The 17,355-nt window shown below is 34.7% G+C and overlaps 1 protein-coding gene across 19 annotated transcripts in view; it reads left to right on the top strand.

Annotated features, from left to right (window-relative positions):
- Nucleotides 1-17,355, top strand: part of neb.S (nebulin S homeolog) — a 121,752-nt gene that overhangs the window by 19,402 nt on the left and 84,995 nt on the right. For all 19 annotated transcript variants that reach the window (XM_041577934.1, XM_041577951.1, XM_041577940.1 and 16 more), the window contains 17 exons: nt 1,036-1,233; nt 2,747-2,854; nt 3,646-3,744; nt 3,875-3,979; nt 4,069-4,176; nt 5,524-5,835; nt 5,921-6,124; nt 6,772-6,876; nt 8,046-8,153; nt 8,396-8,707; nt 10,049-10,255; nt 10,957-11,061; nt 11,652-11,759; nt 15,894-16,205; nt 16,353-16,559; nt 16,751-16,855; nt 16,955-17,062. In XM_041577934.1, the coding sequence (XP_041433868.1) occupies nt 1,036-1,233; nt 2,747-2,854; nt 3,646-3,744; nt 3,875-3,979; nt 4,069-4,176; nt 5,524-5,835; nt 5,921-6,124; nt 6,772-6,876; nt 8,046-8,153; nt 8,396-8,707; nt 10,049-10,255; nt 10,957-11,061; nt 11,652-11,759; nt 15,894-16,205; nt 16,353-16,559; nt 16,751-16,855; nt 16,955-17,062 (2,811 nt within the window). The remainder of the gene's footprint in view (nt 1-1,035; nt 1,234-2,746; nt 2,855-3,645; nt 3,745-3,874; nt 3,980-4,068; nt 4,177-5,523; nt 5,836-5,920; nt 6,125-6,771; nt 6,877-8,045; nt 8,154-8,395; nt 8,708-10,048; nt 10,256-10,956; nt 11,062-11,651; nt 11,760-15,893; nt 16,206-16,352; nt 16,560-16,750; nt 16,856-16,954; nt 17,063-17,355) is intronic.

Genomic DNA, 17,355 nt, shown 5'->3' with positions numbered 1-17,355 from the left:
CATCACATTATATTGTGAGGCCGAATTTTAAGCAACAAAAAAGCACAAAAACAATGCAATTTCCTATAGTTTCTCATTAAAACAAAAAAAAAAACTCCACAATTCTTTTTACTTGTTTACAATTGTTTTTACTTGTTAGTTTTTTCTCTGAAATAAGAGAATGCCATGTCCTTAATGATAACTAAGCGAGCATAAAACATGTTGGTGGCAAAACACTCCTATTGGGGTTTTTACAATAAAGCAGGTTGATTCACAATATGAAAATACACCTTAGGATCCAAGAATTCTAAATAATAAAGTCTATACTTGTAATTTTGTTTTTACTTAGTCATATGAATTCATTTAGTTAAGGTTAAGCAGCAACTGTCTTAGAGGGCTCCCACATCTTTGAGTGGGTGTGGGGTCTTGCAGGCAGAACAATCCCCTTGCTGCTGACATAACCAGAATGCTCTATCTGATCAGCGGAACAAATAGGGGCTTCTTATCTCTTCATTGACAAGCAATTGGCTCTGGGAGAAGATATTCCCAGCAGCAGCATGTTATAGATACCTTGTAAAAGTTCCCCATATATATGGCTCTAATCTAAGGGGTTTGTTTATTAAAATCTGTTTTTTTTCTATTTGGCGTCTTAAAGGGGAAAAGACATTTTTTTTGTGGGAAAAAAACCTAGAATAAAAAAGTACCCCATCTCAAACCTACCAAGGTCATGTAGAAGCCAATGGCAGATGTCCTATTTATAATTGGAAGATATCATGATCTGCGGTGGGTTTTGTCCAATAATCTGAAGAATTTGTGGTTTTTGGGCAATAATCTGAATTAATTTTACAAAAACAGAACATTTTAGAAGTGAATTTATTAGGTTTTATATAAATTATTTAACAAAGCAACAGCACAATCTATTTTTTAATAAAACTTTATACTTATTAACTAGTGCATAATGTCAGCCTTCTGTTTCAACCATGTTTATTTTAATAAATTTTATATGTTTATACTGGAGAATGTACTGACATATCAATATTCCTTTTGCTTCTTTAGATTTTATATAAAAAGGATTATGAAAATTCAAAGACCAAATATTCTGCACCTCTAGATATGATCTCTGTTCAATTGGCCAAGAAATCGCAGTCCATCGCCAGCAATTTGGATTATAAACACTTGATTCATTCTTACTTTTGCCCTCCTGATAGTGTGAACCTTTCCTTAGCAAAGAAGGCCTATACTATGCAGAGCGATGTAAGTTTTCTGTTAGCATGCTGCTCATTTAAATATGATTATACAACAGAAACAACCCTGGATAACCTTTACATTATTAAAGACTAGTGATGGGCGAATTTATTCGCCAGGCGCGAATTCGCGGCGAATTTGCGCGATTCGCCGCCAGCGAATAAATTCGTGAAACTCCCGCGAAATTCGCGGAAAAAATTCGCCGGCGTCAAAATTTTTTTTTCGAAAAACGAATGCCGGCGTCAAAAACGGGCGCCGGCGTCGGAAAAACGGGCGCCGGCGTCAAAAACGGGTGCCGGCGTCAAAAACGAGACGCCGGCGCCGTTTCGCGAATTTTTCGCCGTTTCGCGAATTTCGCGCGAAATTCGCGAATTTTTCGGCGAAGCAAAACGGCCCAAATTCGCCCATCACTATTAAAGACAGTGATAGTAAATCATGCATGCAGAATATATCAAAGGAAACCTTATTTAGCAGAGTGATAGATATGTTCAACAACTTTTTCCAAACAAATGGAATGTACAGTATGGCTGAAGGTGCCAACCTCTTTTCGTTGAGACCCACTTGTTTGGCACATTGGCTGTGCGATGTGGCCATATAGTCTAATACAAGGCAGATTGATCTGATGACCCAAAAACTGGCCCTTGAATCTGTGCCTTTGAGCTTAATTTTTTTAACATGAACCCACAATGCTATACTGTCACTAAAAAATGTTTTTTTGAAAAATATCAGTATATCTATGAGTGTGTACTTTTCTCAATTCATACAAAAATAAAGCTCACAACTTTTCTCTTGTCCTGTCAAATTACAAGCATATACCAACACCAAGGATTAGTTAATTGAATTTTTTCCCTACAGGAAAAGTGATTGCCCACCTGGATTGTATTTATTACTGATTTTACCACTATTTATTTATAAATTATGTATTGTTTTTTCTGGCAGGCCAGTGTTTTAGTGATTGTATAATAAATTGTATTTTAAATATATTGGTTTTTGCAATCCACCTTCTATTTATTTTTGTATTTGGGCATTTATCCCCAATAGGACCTTGGGGATTGAAGGTGTGCAGTCTTGACCAGTATAACACCCTTCCCCCACCTGTCACAAGATTTCTAATTGTACTATTTTTCTCAATTCATACTCACAAGTGTCAAAAGTGTCTGACTGGTCATGTTTTGATCATTGTCTTTGCCTAAAGAAGTGATAGTTCTGACAAATACTGTGTATATGTATGTATATATATATATATATATATATATATATATATATATATATATATATATATATTCAACAAATTATAGTTATTGCATGACAAAAAGGCCTTCAAGCAATTGAAAATGATCCAATTAAATTGACATTTAAACCAACTTCATAATTAAAAGTTGTTACACTGTAGCTAGACTTAGTAAAATGTACATTATTATTATTTCAAACCTCTGATTCAGTTATTCTGCACACAATCAGTCTAACTCAGCTGTGATGCTACATGTAAAAGAAATAAATCAATATGGTTTGTATCTTTCAGATCGACTACAAATCTGATTATAACAACTGGGTTAAAGGTTGCGGATGGGTGCCCTATGGATCCCTGGATGTAGAAAACGCCAACAAAGCTTCACAGATTCTTAATGAGGTATTGGTTCAGGGGAACATTGTATCATGTTGATACCAATAACAATGGTCGTATAACTCATGAAAAGTGCTCTACAATGCCCATGGGTCAAGGTTTAAAGTCCTTTTATCAAAAGAAACTCTACTATACATTTTTTTTTAACTACAAAATTACTATGGCTATGGCAATGGATTTTGATTATCCATCCTTGAGGGCCTCTACCTTGCAATATCTTATGCATAATCTCATGTATACGCATTTATAGTCTTTAGCGATCTCACTAGTTTCTGCTTCTTTTCCACCATAACCATATCAACATGTGAATCCATTCCTATTTCTTTTAAATTGTTCCTATCAAATTGTATGTGTTTCTATGTACTGCAGTTCATTAAACCCTCTTAACTTGACTCCATGTCTTCTACTTTATTATTGATAATGCCTCTGAATTAGCATAAATCCCAGTGGTAAATGACCTTAACTTATTCTTGAGGATCTCTACCTTGAACATCTCATGTTCTATATCTTGAGCCTCATTCATGATCACTTATCTCCCACTAAGTTCTCCTCATTTTTCCATAACTATTTGCTTCATATACAAATCTGAATCTATTCTTACATCCATTATATTGTTTGTCACATATACCAATGAACTCTTCTTTGTGTAGTATCTATACAAAGAGGTTTATCAAACCATCTAAACTTGACACTGTCTTTTACTTGACTATTAGTAATGCATCCAAATTAGTATAATTGCCAATTTATTCAACAGCAAAGAAATCATATGTAATAATGTTTTTATTCTGCTCTAACAGAAGAAATACCGTCAGCACCCAGATACGATTAAGTTTACCTCAATAGAAGATGATCCAGTTATGGTCCAGTCAAAACTTAACCAGAAGATGAGAAGTGATGTAAGTTTTTTTTCTAAAAAATAATTTTCTATGTAAGCAAAGCTAATAGAAGAAATTGTTTTTTTTTTTTAATGTTTGAAACAAATAATAAAACTTTGCTTAAACCACTTCTATGCACTGTTTTTTTCAGATACTTTATAAATCTGAAGGAGAGAAAGTAATTCACAAGTATTCGCTACCAGCAGATGTTCCTGAACTTATTCAAGCACGAGTTAATGCTTACAATTTAAGTGATGTAAGAATGTATCTTCATGAAATCTCACATTTACAGTGTTAATATTACCTATTAGCTCTAAATCAATTATATATTTTTCTGCTTCTTAGAATTGCTATAAACAAGGACTGGAAGAATTAAAGTTAAAGGGATATGACCTCAAGGCTGATGCTATCTCAGTTAAAGCTGCCAAAGCCGCCTGCCATGCTGCAAGTGATGTAAGTAGCTGCTAAAACTTTCTACAACATTTTTTAGTCATTAAAACATATAAATAACCAAGTCGTAAAAATGTTTTTGCTTTTATGTAAATGTCCATGTAAATAGCTGTTTCAATACTGTAATAATGTGTATAAAACAGAAATATATTCCATCAGCCAATAAACATATAGCCAGCATAGTGTGCATACCATGATTGTGATAATGTGAACACAAACATTTAACTAGAATAGTGTCCATGTAGAACCAAGACTAAGTTCTGAGCAGTGATCAAAAGGTGAATATACAGCCCGTGTATACTATCCATAAAAACAATTCTTACCCTGAGGACGAGAGTACAGCAGCTGGATTGTGTTCTCCCTCTGTCGCCCCTGTAGCAGTAGACGTAACCCAATGAAGTGCCGGTAAATCCCTCAATTGACCACAGCCATGGCTTAGGTTTGCGCATAGCCATGGTTTACCAAAGGATATATATACAGTATATATATATATATATATATATATATATATATATATATATATATATATATATTATTTTTTTTTTTTTACAACGATTACATAATGTTATCATTGCTATTACCAATATGATGAAGCGGATATTTAAACACTTTTAATTAAATATTTAGAAAAACACATAATGTTTAATATTGAGGTCAATTCAACAGGTGTTCTGCTGTTCTGCTGTCCTGCTCGTTGGTGCTAACCACCCAGATATGTAATCAGCAGAAAGTGAGAAGAAACCATAGATGTTTTCTACAGAACCTTCTTACTTCCTGCTGTTTCCATCATTAGAGTGGATGCCATATGGCCCATTATATGGTACCTATCCATCTGACCTGTGGGCCAACTGGTTATATCTATAACTGTCATATCTGTCATATTTATTTGTTTGTATATCTCAAAATAGATAAGTTAACCATCATTTGCTTTGATTTTTTGATTGGCAATCAAATTGAAATTAATTGCTGTGTTGTTGCAACTGTATTAGGCAGTTTATTTGTTATGAAATGGCCTCCAATATGTAGTCATGTCATATCAGTACAAATAGTACAAAGCCATATTATTATTATTGATATTATTATTATTATTATTATTATTATTATTATTATTATTATTATTATTATTATTATTATCAATAATAATAATATTATTATTATTAATAATAATAATAATAATAATAATAATAATAATAATAATAATAATAATAATAATAATTTAAACATAGATACAGACTGTGTCTACATAAAACGAGTTGCTATTAGTTGATAAGACAATATATTTTATTAAATATATTATATTATTTATTAAGGACATATTATTTTCTAAACATCCTCTTTTGTTTATTACAGGTGCAGTATAAAAAAGCTTATGAGAAGCAGAAAGGCAAACTTGTTGGTTTCCGTAGTTTACAAGATGATCCTAAGCTGGTCCATTTTATGCATGTTGCTAAAATGCAATCTGGAAGGGAGTATAGGAAGGACTATGAGATAGCAAAGACCAAATATAACACTCCATTAGATATGGTCAATGTTGTTGCTGCCAAGAAGGCACAAGACATTGCCAGTGGTATTCATTATAAGCAGTTACTCCATCACTATACCTACCTCCCAGATGCAATGAGTGTTGAACTATCAAAGAAGATGATGGAGATTCAAAGCGATGTGAGTGAGACAAGCCTCAGTAAATCAAATTCAACATGGTTTTGTGTGATTACCTTTTTTTCACAACTGTGTTATGTTTTCATAGAATCTCTACAAAGCAGACATGAACTGGATGAAAGGAATTGGTTGGATCCCACTTGGGTCTCTGGATGTTGAGAAAGCCAAAAAGGCAACAGCAGCTATGGATGAAAAGAAATATCGTCAGCGCCCTGATACAATTAAATTTACAAGTGTTGTTGATTCCCCAGTTATGGTCCAGGCTAAAACCAACGCTCTTCAACTTAGTGATGTAAGAAAAAGTAGTAAACAAAAATAACTTTAATGACCAATCAAAAATAAAAGTTATTATAATTGGGAAGCTGAAATTTTCCAGTTTTCCCTTTCTGCATTAGTAAAAATATCCTTCTATGTTAGCTGTTTTGATGACTGACTTGTAATTGTATTTACCCAAATAGCTGTTATTCTGGGTAGGAAGTAATGTGTTATTTTTGATGACCCAAAATCAGATTTTTCCCCCTCCACCATTTTCAAATCAAAATATGAGCTGATTTTTATATTCACATTGAGTGAAACTTTTCCCCCATATTTTCTCTCCGATTCAAACTCAAATATCAGTATAATATATACAGTAGATGAATATTCCATTAATTGAAAATGTATGCACCAAACACAATTAGTTCTTATAGTTTACCAAAAAACTTACTGTGATTTTTCATTTACAAGAAAAAAGGTACAAAGTACAAACATAATGCATTCTTGATTCCATTTATAGTTATAGTGACAAACCAAAAAAGTTTTAAATCAGTTTCATTTTCATTTATATAGGTATGCAGTGATTGTGCATTTAGAATTTTTACAGCCATTTAAAATAAAGCAAAATAGGAGTAAAACTGGACTTGTTCTTTTAATCATGTTTATTTCTTATCCCCTTCACAGAGGCTGTATAAATCATCAAATGAAAAGATTATTCATAAGTACCGTTTACCTCCAGATGTTCCTCAGTTTATTCAAGCTCGATGCAATGCAGCCAACATTAGTGATGTAAGTCAATTTGGCATCTGCTCAACAATTTATTGTTACGGTTTTATCAGATGTTAATCCTTAATGAGTTATTACTGTATAATCAAACCTCTCTGCATGTATAATAGTTGTATATCCATTAATAATCACATTTTGCCTGTTTAAGGGAATTTAAAATAAGGTTTTGCAATTAACCTTTTTGCTGTCCTCTATGGGACATCTGTGTTGCAAAGTGTCATTTGTATAGAATAACTAAGAACTAATTGCTTAAGGCACTTGTAGTCAAGTACTGCACTGACAATTTCTGTGAATTCTGTTTCCAAAATCTGTGTATAGAATAAAGGTTGACAAAAGAATGGTTTTGAAGATGTTGTCTAGAAACATGAAACATGGAGCAGACATAATAATAATAAAAAAAAGGCTTGCCCAAAACCAAAAACATTGCATGAGGAAAAATCTCATAAACATGGATAATGCTGTTTAATAATTGTATTACAAAAAAAAAAAGTTTACCTTCAGTCATTGCCCACTAATCCTATGATAACCCCTAGCTACACTGCTTAATAAATGGTTGCCAATTGACTATGTGGAATAGCCTGGATTACTGCTCTTGCATTTCATCTCTGACTTTAGTGTGAAAATGTTTTCATTAAATACTGTAGTTATTCAAACTCTAGTTAAGTATTTGCATTAAGGCAGTTTATGTTATAGGAAGTTTTATGGGCTCAAATAGGTGAAAGTTTTATGGGCTCAAACACTTGGATGGTATTGACCAAATATCAACACAACTTAAATTAAAGGAAAACTACACCCCTGAACAATACAGGAATCTATACGAAATATATTGCATAAAACAGCACATGTATGTAAGACTCTGCTTCATGTAAATAAACCATTTTACAATAATATACTTTTCTAGTAGTATGTTCCATTGGGTAATGCTAAATAAGGGCTGACTCTGGGATCCTACTAACAAAGTTCTTTTTTTACTTCCACACTTCTTCCTGTTACAGATCGAGTTGTAGTATTTCTGATCAGGTGATCTCTTTAATATGCCACTTAATGTGATGTAAACTATCTGCTGCTTAAGTATACATTAAGGGGCAGATTTATTGAGGGTCGAAGTGAAAATTCGAATTTTGAATTATCCAAACTCAATTTGAGTTTTAATTTATGTGCTTTTCTTGCAGAAATATTATAAACAGGACTGGTTGAAGACTATAGCCAAAGGTCATCATGTCCTGGGTGATGCCATTTCTATCGTTGCTGCTAAGTCTTCAAGAAACATTGCTAGTGATGTAAGTTCCCATTATTTTTCATAAGCTTTACTCAATGTCCTGTATAAAATTTATGGGAAAGAAAATTAGCTTCATGAGATTTTATTTATTTTGTAATGATTAAGTGGGGTGGGAAGTGAGGAAGAAGATATATTGCCATGATAAAACATGTATGTAAAACCGTTATGCAGAGATCAACAGTAGACACCACATCCTCAATTCACCATCTTAATATTTTCTCCCTTTGAACAATGATATTGCAGTACAAATACAAACAAGCCTATGAAAAAGCTAGAGGAAAGCATGTTGGCTTTAGAAGTCTTCAGGATGATCCAAAGCTTGTCCATTTTATGGATGTGGCAAAGAAGCAATCAGACAGAGAATATAAGAAGGACTATGAAAAGACCAAGACCAAATATCACACTCCTCTGGACATGGTTAGCATTACATCTGCCAAAAAGTCCCAGGAGGTGGCCACCAACATCAACTACAAACAACCTCTTCATCACTATACATACTTACCTGATGCTATGAGCGTTGAACTGTCTAGAAAAGGAATGGAAATCCAGAGTGATGTAAGTAAATATCTTGGGTAATATAGTCTTGGGTGTTGTTTTTGTCAGGGGTTTATTTTTAATGTATTTATTATACATTACAGTATGAATATTTCCACCAAGATTTCATCTTAATAATGTCTACTGTTTATTAACTGATTCCCATTAGATACAAAATCATCCATGTTCTCCTCTCCCTCATGCCATTCTCTCACTTATGCCATTAGCACTTCTCTAGAACAGCCCCATATCCATTGCTTCACTAGGACTCTGCTTCTCTGTACCTGCTGTCAAACATTTAAGGTCCACATTTCAAAAAAGTCCATTTTGCTTTATCAGCTCATAACACCTTTTTTCTGCGGTACTCCTAATATATCTTTAGTATTCATACCTGCCTCCAGATATGCTCAGATATGCTAAATATGTCAGGCATGGCACAACACATTTATGCAACATCATCACAAGCCTTACCGAGTGTATTCCGTTGTAGTGCAATGTTCCTAGATCAATGATTTCCAAATGTTGAGGCAGTGACTAGGGTCAGACTGAAGGGCTGAAGTTGTTTCCCTTCGCCAAAAAATTTGCGAATTTCGCGAAACGGCGAAAAATTCGCGAAACGTTTTTGCCGTGAATTTTCGCGGGCATTTTGCGAATTTATTCGCTGGCGGTAAATCGCGCAAATTCGCCACGAATTCGCCCATCACTATTGTTGAGCTAAAGGGGATCCTGACTAAGAGGCAAATTTATCAAAGGTCGAGGTAAATTTCCTAATGAAAAATAAACGAATTTTCGAGCTATTTTTTGTGTACTTCGACTAGGGAATAGTTCAAATTCGATTTGAATTTGAAAAAAATTCAAAAAGAATTTGAATATCGAAATTTATCTTGTACTGTCTCTTTAAAAATTCAACTTCGACCATTCGCCATCTAAAACCTGCTGAATTGCTGTTTTAGCCTATGGGGGACCTCCTAGAACCCATTTGGAGTCAATTGGTGGACTTTAAAAAATCAAAGTTTTTTTTTTGGGAAAAACTTTGATTTGAATTCGATCGATTGCGCTATTAATTCGATTCGAACAATTCGAATTCGATTGGTCTTTTTGAATTCGAATTTCGAAGTTTTTTCAATTCGAAATTCGACCCTTGATAAATATGCCCCCAAGTGTCAAAGGGGGACTTAAGCTACAAAAGCCTAAAACAAATGACCCAAAATAGAAAGATTTGATAGACAGGACTCTCTCACTTTATATCTGGTGTATGATTGTTGAATTGTGTGTTGTTGGTCTGTCAACAATCATTCTATTGTACAGAACTGTGGAACATGCTGGTGCTTTATAACCATTTTTGTTTTTTTACCCTCTCAGAATTTATACAAACAAGATTATAACAGTTGGTTTAAGGGGATAGGATGGATTCCTCTGGGGTCTTTGGAAGTGGAAAAAGTGAAAAAGGCTGGAGACGCTTTAAGTGAAAATAAATACCGTCAGCGCCCAGACACCATCAAATTTACAAGTGTTTCTGATTCAATGGAACTTGCTCTAGCCCAGAACAACAGCAAACAGAGGAGTGATGTGAGTATTTTATATCTGCACTATATTTTAGATTGGTCTTATCAATCACTTCTCGAATATCAGTACACGTATGGGATTAGTTATCCGGAAACCCGTTATACAGAAAGCTCCGAATTACAGGAAGGCCATCTTCCATAGACGCCATTATAATTAAATAATTAAAATTTTCAAATAAATATAAAACAGCACCTTGTACTTGATGCCAACTAAGATATAATTAATCCTTATTGGAGGCAAAACAATCCTATTTGATTTTTTTAATATTACATTCATTTTTAAGTAGACTTATGGTATGGATCCCTTATCCGGAAAAAAACTGATACCAAGCATCCTGGACAACAGTTTGCTTACCTGTATAGCCATTTTAATAAGCAAGAAAATCCATGCAGATGGCCAGTTTAAGATATTTTCCCTTATGGTGCCAATCAGCCTAATAAATAGGGCCTGTAAACATAGCTCTTTGAATTTCAAGAGACAAAGGCAGGTGCCTTTTGGCACTCATTTTTTAAAAAAAAAATACATTTACATTTATATGCTGGAGACAAATATCTTAACCAAAACGTATATTATATCAGAGTACATTTGTTTTGAAACCAGTACTATTACAATTCAATTACAATTCAATACTGCCAGGATCTTATAAATTGTGCTGGGTTTCACTGTATTTTACAAATCAGCATTTCTTGTTATATTTTTCTTAGTTATTATATAAAGCAGAAGGAGAAAAAATGAAGCACAAATATTCACTGAACCCAGATGATCCTAATTTCATTCAAGCCAAAGTCAACGCTCTCAATATAAGTGAAGTGAGTATGGCACTTTATACAAAGAACTAACCATAACAATTGTGTATCATTTTCATTGGCAATATATATTTATCAGGGTAAAATTATTATTGTATGAAATCCTGTTTATAAAATTGTTATCATCTAATAATTATGATATAAGTTTTAGATTATTGCACTGCAGTTGCAATGTTGCTGCATTGCACACAACTAACATTTTCAAAAATAAATATAAATCCAGTGGTCCGTCAAAATTTGGACATCTGGAATCTGGATTCACCAAGGGCATGTACTATTGAACCCAGACAAATGCCTGTCCTAAACCTCACCCCCTTTATTAAAAGCCCCTCCCTATTTCAGATTTGCTAATCAAATTGACCTGCCTAAAAAGAGACGGACATCCATTATCAGAAATGCTGAATTTGTTGGCACATGACAGAATTACTTGACCTTTCTCATCTCTGTTATAGATCAACACTAGCTGACACCTATGAGTTCCATTTCCTGTGCACACGGGCCTGTAACCTCATGTCTTTTTATAGTAATAAGGCACAGGAAACATTAACATTACACAACTTGTATAAACACTGTATGTCTCTGTTACATTGCAGTCTTACTACAAAGCCAACTGGATCAAGCACCTTGCTAAAGGCTACGATCTCAAGCCAGATGCTATTTCTGTTAAGGCCGCTAAAGCATCAAGAAATATTGCAAGTGACGTAAGTACAGTCATATTTTTAAAATCAAGACATTTTACAAATCTTTGTTTTCTCTGGATGCTTGGGCTTTGCATCATTTTATAATTTACAGAAATATCATTACTAGAGTACAGTAGACCACCTTATATCATCCACATACACTGTAGCAGAACTGATGGAATAGCAGTACATTTTATTAAATTGCAATGGATTTCACATTTTGTATTTGAATTGGTTGTTATTGCAGATTGTACAGAAGCAGTGTAATCAATATAAATCATAGCCTGTGCTTTTTTGTACATTTTTGTCAGTGTATATGAAACACGGATGTGTTATTCATACATTTAAGTACATATTTATTATGCCATGTAAAAAACAGAGGGATAATAAACCACACATCACCAGGCTTCTCTGTGTAAAAAACAGCATTCATTTTTTAAACGTTTGTTCTTAGAGTGATTTCCACTGGAACCAAAGTAAAATAACAGCATCAAATCAAAATTTTGTTTTACACAGCATAATAAATATGCCTTTTATTCGCATATACCACAGGCCCAATCAGGGTCTGCACTACAACAACCAACACAGTGTCGGACTGGGATGCCAGGGGCCCACCAGAAAACCTTAGACCATGGGCCCACTTTCCAAACTATTATTCCTCCTCTCCTCACTTAACCGCTTTATTCTCCAATCTTTTATATCTACTTACTATACTATATTGTTCTATTATTAAGCCTCTTTTTTCCTAAAAAGAAATAGGGAATGACCATGATATATGCCAAATGGTTAGAAGCAAGAGGGCCCACCGGGAGTTTTCCTGGTATAATAGTGGGCCAGTCAAACACTGAACCAAAACAAATATTTATAGAAAGTTCAAAAACATCAGATATCCTACAACTGGAGGTAGCCTCCAAACTAAAACTTAATTGCTAGAGGTAACTTCTAAACTAAATTTAATTGATGTAGTAACCTTGGAAATCCCTGATATGTATATCTTTGGCCATGTGTCCTATATGGCAATGATATAGGGATGGGCGAATTTGACGCACAATGCCATACAAGTCCATGGGCATCATTTGCGCGGCAAAAAAAGGCAAAAATTCACCCATCCCTAGCAACGAACCTTCTTAATTTTTTAAAATATTCTTATAAGTTACAGCAGGGGGTACCGTATATACCCGTGTATAAGCCAAGTTTTTCAACATCCAAAATGTGCTGAAAATAGGGTCAGCGGTACCCGACCCGAGTAGCTGAGATTGCACTCACTTTTAATCATTCCTATACCAACAGTACACTTGGGGAGAGACTGCAATATCCCACAATGCCCTCTGTTGGTTTTATGAAAGAATAACAGTGCGCCCTCTGATTGGTTATATGAAAGAATAACAGTGACTGCAATATCACACAGCGCCATCTGTTGGTTGTATGAAAGAATAACAGTGACTGCAATATCACACAGCGCCATCTGTTGGTTGTATGAAAGAATAACAGTGACTGCAATATCACACAGCGCCATCTGTTGGTTGTATGAAAGAATAACAGTGACTGCAATATCACACAGCGCCATCTGTTGGTTGTATGAAAGAATAACAGTGACTGCAATATCACAGCACCCTCTGTTGGTTATATGAAAGATTAACAGTGACTGCAATATCACACAGTGCCATCTGTTGGTTGTATGAAAGAATAACAGTGACTGCAATATCACACAGCGCCATCTGTTGGTTGTATGAAAGAATAACAGTGACTGCAATATCACAGCGCCCTCTGTTGGTTATATGAAAGATAAACAGTGACTGCAATATCACACAGTGCCCTCTGTTGGTTATACGAAAGATTAACAGTGATGGCAATATCAAACAGCACCCTCTGCACATGGTAGTGGGACAGTGGGACAGTGCACACAGTAATCCGTTTGGCAATTCTCTGTCACCATCAACTTTGCAAAGAAGTCCGGTTGATCGCTGGGGGGGTCGCTTTGGCAGAATGTGCGCTGCTGGGAGACAGGGCTGTAGTTGTGTCTAGGCTTATACTAGAGTCAATAAGTTTTCCCAGTTTTCGTAGGTAAAATTAGGTACCTCGGCTTATACCCGGGTCGGCTTATACTCGAGTGTATACGGTACATTATCCCTTATAATACATGAGTGATACATTTCCCTGTATAACTCATCCTGCAGCCTTGTGCCTTTATATGGTCAAAGTACCCCTCAGTGACTTCTAATACCCTTATAATTTACAGTAGGGGGTACATTATATTTATGTATATAAATAAATATAGTCAAATACAAGAGTCCTCTGCACTCAACCCATTATCAATATATTTAAGACAGCGACATTTTGTGCATACTGCTACTAAAAAATGCCTTACCCTTTAAACAAAACAGGGATTGTTTGTCCATATATTGCAATATATTTAAGCTGGCCAACTACGTCAAAGTCATCCCATATCTGGCCAGTCCTATGCTCAATTTTATCTGATTCATTAAGAATTCTATTGCTTCATTATACATTTTACAAAGGGACTAGGTTTTACCTGCAACTTACTTGCTGCTTTCAAAGTAAACCCCCATACTTGGCTGCCCTTTTATTAGACACCAGTGGGATCACCTGACTATAGCTGGGAGGGGTGGGAGCTACAACATGGAGCTGGTCACTGCTCCTGTATAACTATAACAAACAAGGGAAAGTTGTGCTCACCACTATTTTTTAAATAAAATATAAATATATATATATATATACTGTTCTGTGACTATATATATATATATATATATATATATATATATATATATATATATATATATATATATATATATAGTCACAGAACAGTGACTCTGTTTTTAATAATATGAGCATCTACAGTACTTGACTAAGTTGACAGGAGATATTCAACTGTGCCATTAAACATTTGAGATTTTTCCCACATATCATACAGAACACATTTTCCCTTTTTTTTCTTTTTTTTTCAAAAATCAAAATGACATTCTTTTCATGCTCAAACCCTAAAAATTTGTAGAGCAGGCACTCAAATGAAGGCAATCTTCCACCAGACAATAGCTATAAGTAAAATTATTTATTATGTCACATATAGAGCCTTACGAGTTTTGTGTTACAAACACTTAGGGGCAGATGTATTAAGGGTCGAATATCGAGGGTTAATTAACCCTCGATATTCGACTAGGAACTAAAATCCTTCGACTTCGAATATCGAAGTCGAAGGATTTAGCGCAAATGCTGCGATCGAACGATCGAAGGATTATTCCTTCAATCGAACGATTAAATCCTACGAATCGAACGATTCGAAGGATTTTAATCCAACGATCGAAGGAATATCCTTCGATCAAAAAAACTTAGGCAAGCCTATGGGGACCTTCCCCATAGGCTAACATTGACTTCGGTAGCTTTTAGCTGCCGAAGTAGGGGGTCGAAGTTTTTTTTAAAGAGGCAGTAATTCGACTATCGAATGGTCGAATAGTCGAACGATTTTTAGTTCGAATCCTTCGATTCGTAGTCGTAGTCGAAGGTCGAAGTAGCCCATTCGATGGTCGAAGTAGCCCAAAAAACACTTCGAAATTCGAAGTTTTTTTACTTCGAATCCTTCACTCGAGCTTCATGAATCGGCCCCTTAGTCATAGGCCTATGACTAAGTGTTTGTAACATCAAACACGTAAGGCTAAATGTGTGATATAATAAATAATTTTACTTATATTTATTGCCTGGTGGAAGATTGCCTTCATTTGAGTGCCTGCTCTACAAATTTTTGGTTTTGAACCGCTCCATTTGCTGGAGGCTCAGGTTGGTGCATCTGGGCCTCTTCCTTAACCTGGTGAGTTACTTATTGATGTTGGAGTACCATATTTTGCATGCAAACTAAATGACAGCACCATCAAGGAATTCAATTAAAAAGCCTTTGTTACTTTTTGGCTTCATAATCTGGACAGTTATGAAGCCAAAAAGTATCAAATAAATGCTTTTTAATTGAATTCCTTGATGATGCTGTCTGCTACATTTTGTTTGGATATTTGAAGTCGGTTGCAGTGGACACGGAATGACGTGCACCAGATTATTAACAAGAAATTGAAACACTTGGTGAGTGCTGGCTAAATTGCCTTTTCATACGATATTTTGCATATATTTCTTTTCATGCACTTTCTTTAGTTCAAATATAAAGAGGCATACCAGAAAGCCAAAGGAAAACATGTGGGATTCCGCAGCCTACAAGATGATCCAAAGCTGGTCCATTACATGCATGTTGCCAAAATCCAGTCAGATAGAGAGTATAAGAAAGATTATGAGAAGAGCAAGACAAAATACCACACACCTCTTGATATGTTCAGTGTCATGGCTGCAAAGAAAGCACAGGAAGTATCTACAAATACCAATTACAAGCAGCCCCTCCATGCATACACACTGCTGCCAGATGCCATGAACCTTGAGCTGTCCAGGAACATGATGCATATCCAGAGTGATGTAAGTAAATAAGTTTAGAATGCTTCTATAATGAGTCATTATAATTTTAAGATTCAGGTTAGTTTACTTCACACTGTAATCCTGCAGTAGCATTAGCCTTACATACTATTGACAGAAAATCTGTTTGCCCTCTTCTATTCTCTGTAGAACCTCTACAAATCTGACTTCAATAATTGGTTGAGAGGAGTTGGCTGGGTTCCAATCGGTTCATTGGATGTTGAGAAGGCCAAGAAGGCTAAAGACATAATCAGTGATAGTAAATATCGCCAGAATCCAGACCAATGGAAGTTCTCCATCCCAATAGATGCAATGGATCAAGTACTTGCTAAAACGAATGCCCAGACAATGAACAAGGTATAACTTTTGTGCTCCAAGCTAAAGTAATACAAATTTTAATAATATCTTGTTGGATCTTTGACATGATTGTTATAAATTCAAATATACTGTATAAAGTGTAAATCCTTTTAAAATGTAAACCCCTTCTGACTAAATGGAAAGTTGTGTAGTTATTGGTGTAACCTTGACTGTCCTTGTTGTTTATACAGAGACTTTACACGGACGCTTGGGAAAAAGATAAAACCAAAACTCATATGATGTCAGACACCCCCGAAATCCTTCAGTCTAGAGTCAACCAACAAAATACAAGTGATGTAAGTAAAATGATATATTGTGTGGGATGATATTGCTTCTTGTTTTAGCTGCAGCCAATGTATCTACTCAGTATAACTTGTTTTATGTGTTACTTTCAGAAACTCTACAAGTTGGCTTGGGAAGAGCATAAGAAGAAGGGTTATGATTTGAAACCAGATTCCATCTCCATAAAGGCAGCCAAAGCTTCAAGAGACATTGCCAGTGATGTAAGTTTACACACTTACATATTATATTATTTATTATTATTATATTATAATAATATCTAGTTATATTCTTTTTACACTTACATTATTATATATGTAATAGTGTACTGTATATAGTGAGTGGGATTATACTTTTTCATACTCTATTGTGCTTTGAACTCTGTTTCAGTTTCATGTGTCAATATATTTTATATATTTATTTTATATATTATATATAAATATATATTCATTTCAGGAATTCCCCTTATAGGAAATTATATGTAAAATATTAATTATTATTATTGGTTTTTTTTTTA

The sequence above is a fragment of the Xenopus laevis genome, chromosome 9_10S (assembly GCF_017654675.1).
Source record: "Xenopus laevis strain J_2021 chromosome 9_10S, Xenopus_laevis_v10.1, whole genome shotgun sequence".
Taxonomy (NCBI): Eukaryota; Metazoa; Chordata; class Amphibia; order Anura; family Pipidae; genus Xenopus; species Xenopus laevis.
The sequence above is the reverse complement of the archived record's forward strand: the minus strand, read 5'-3'. Positions and strand labels throughout refer to the sequence as shown.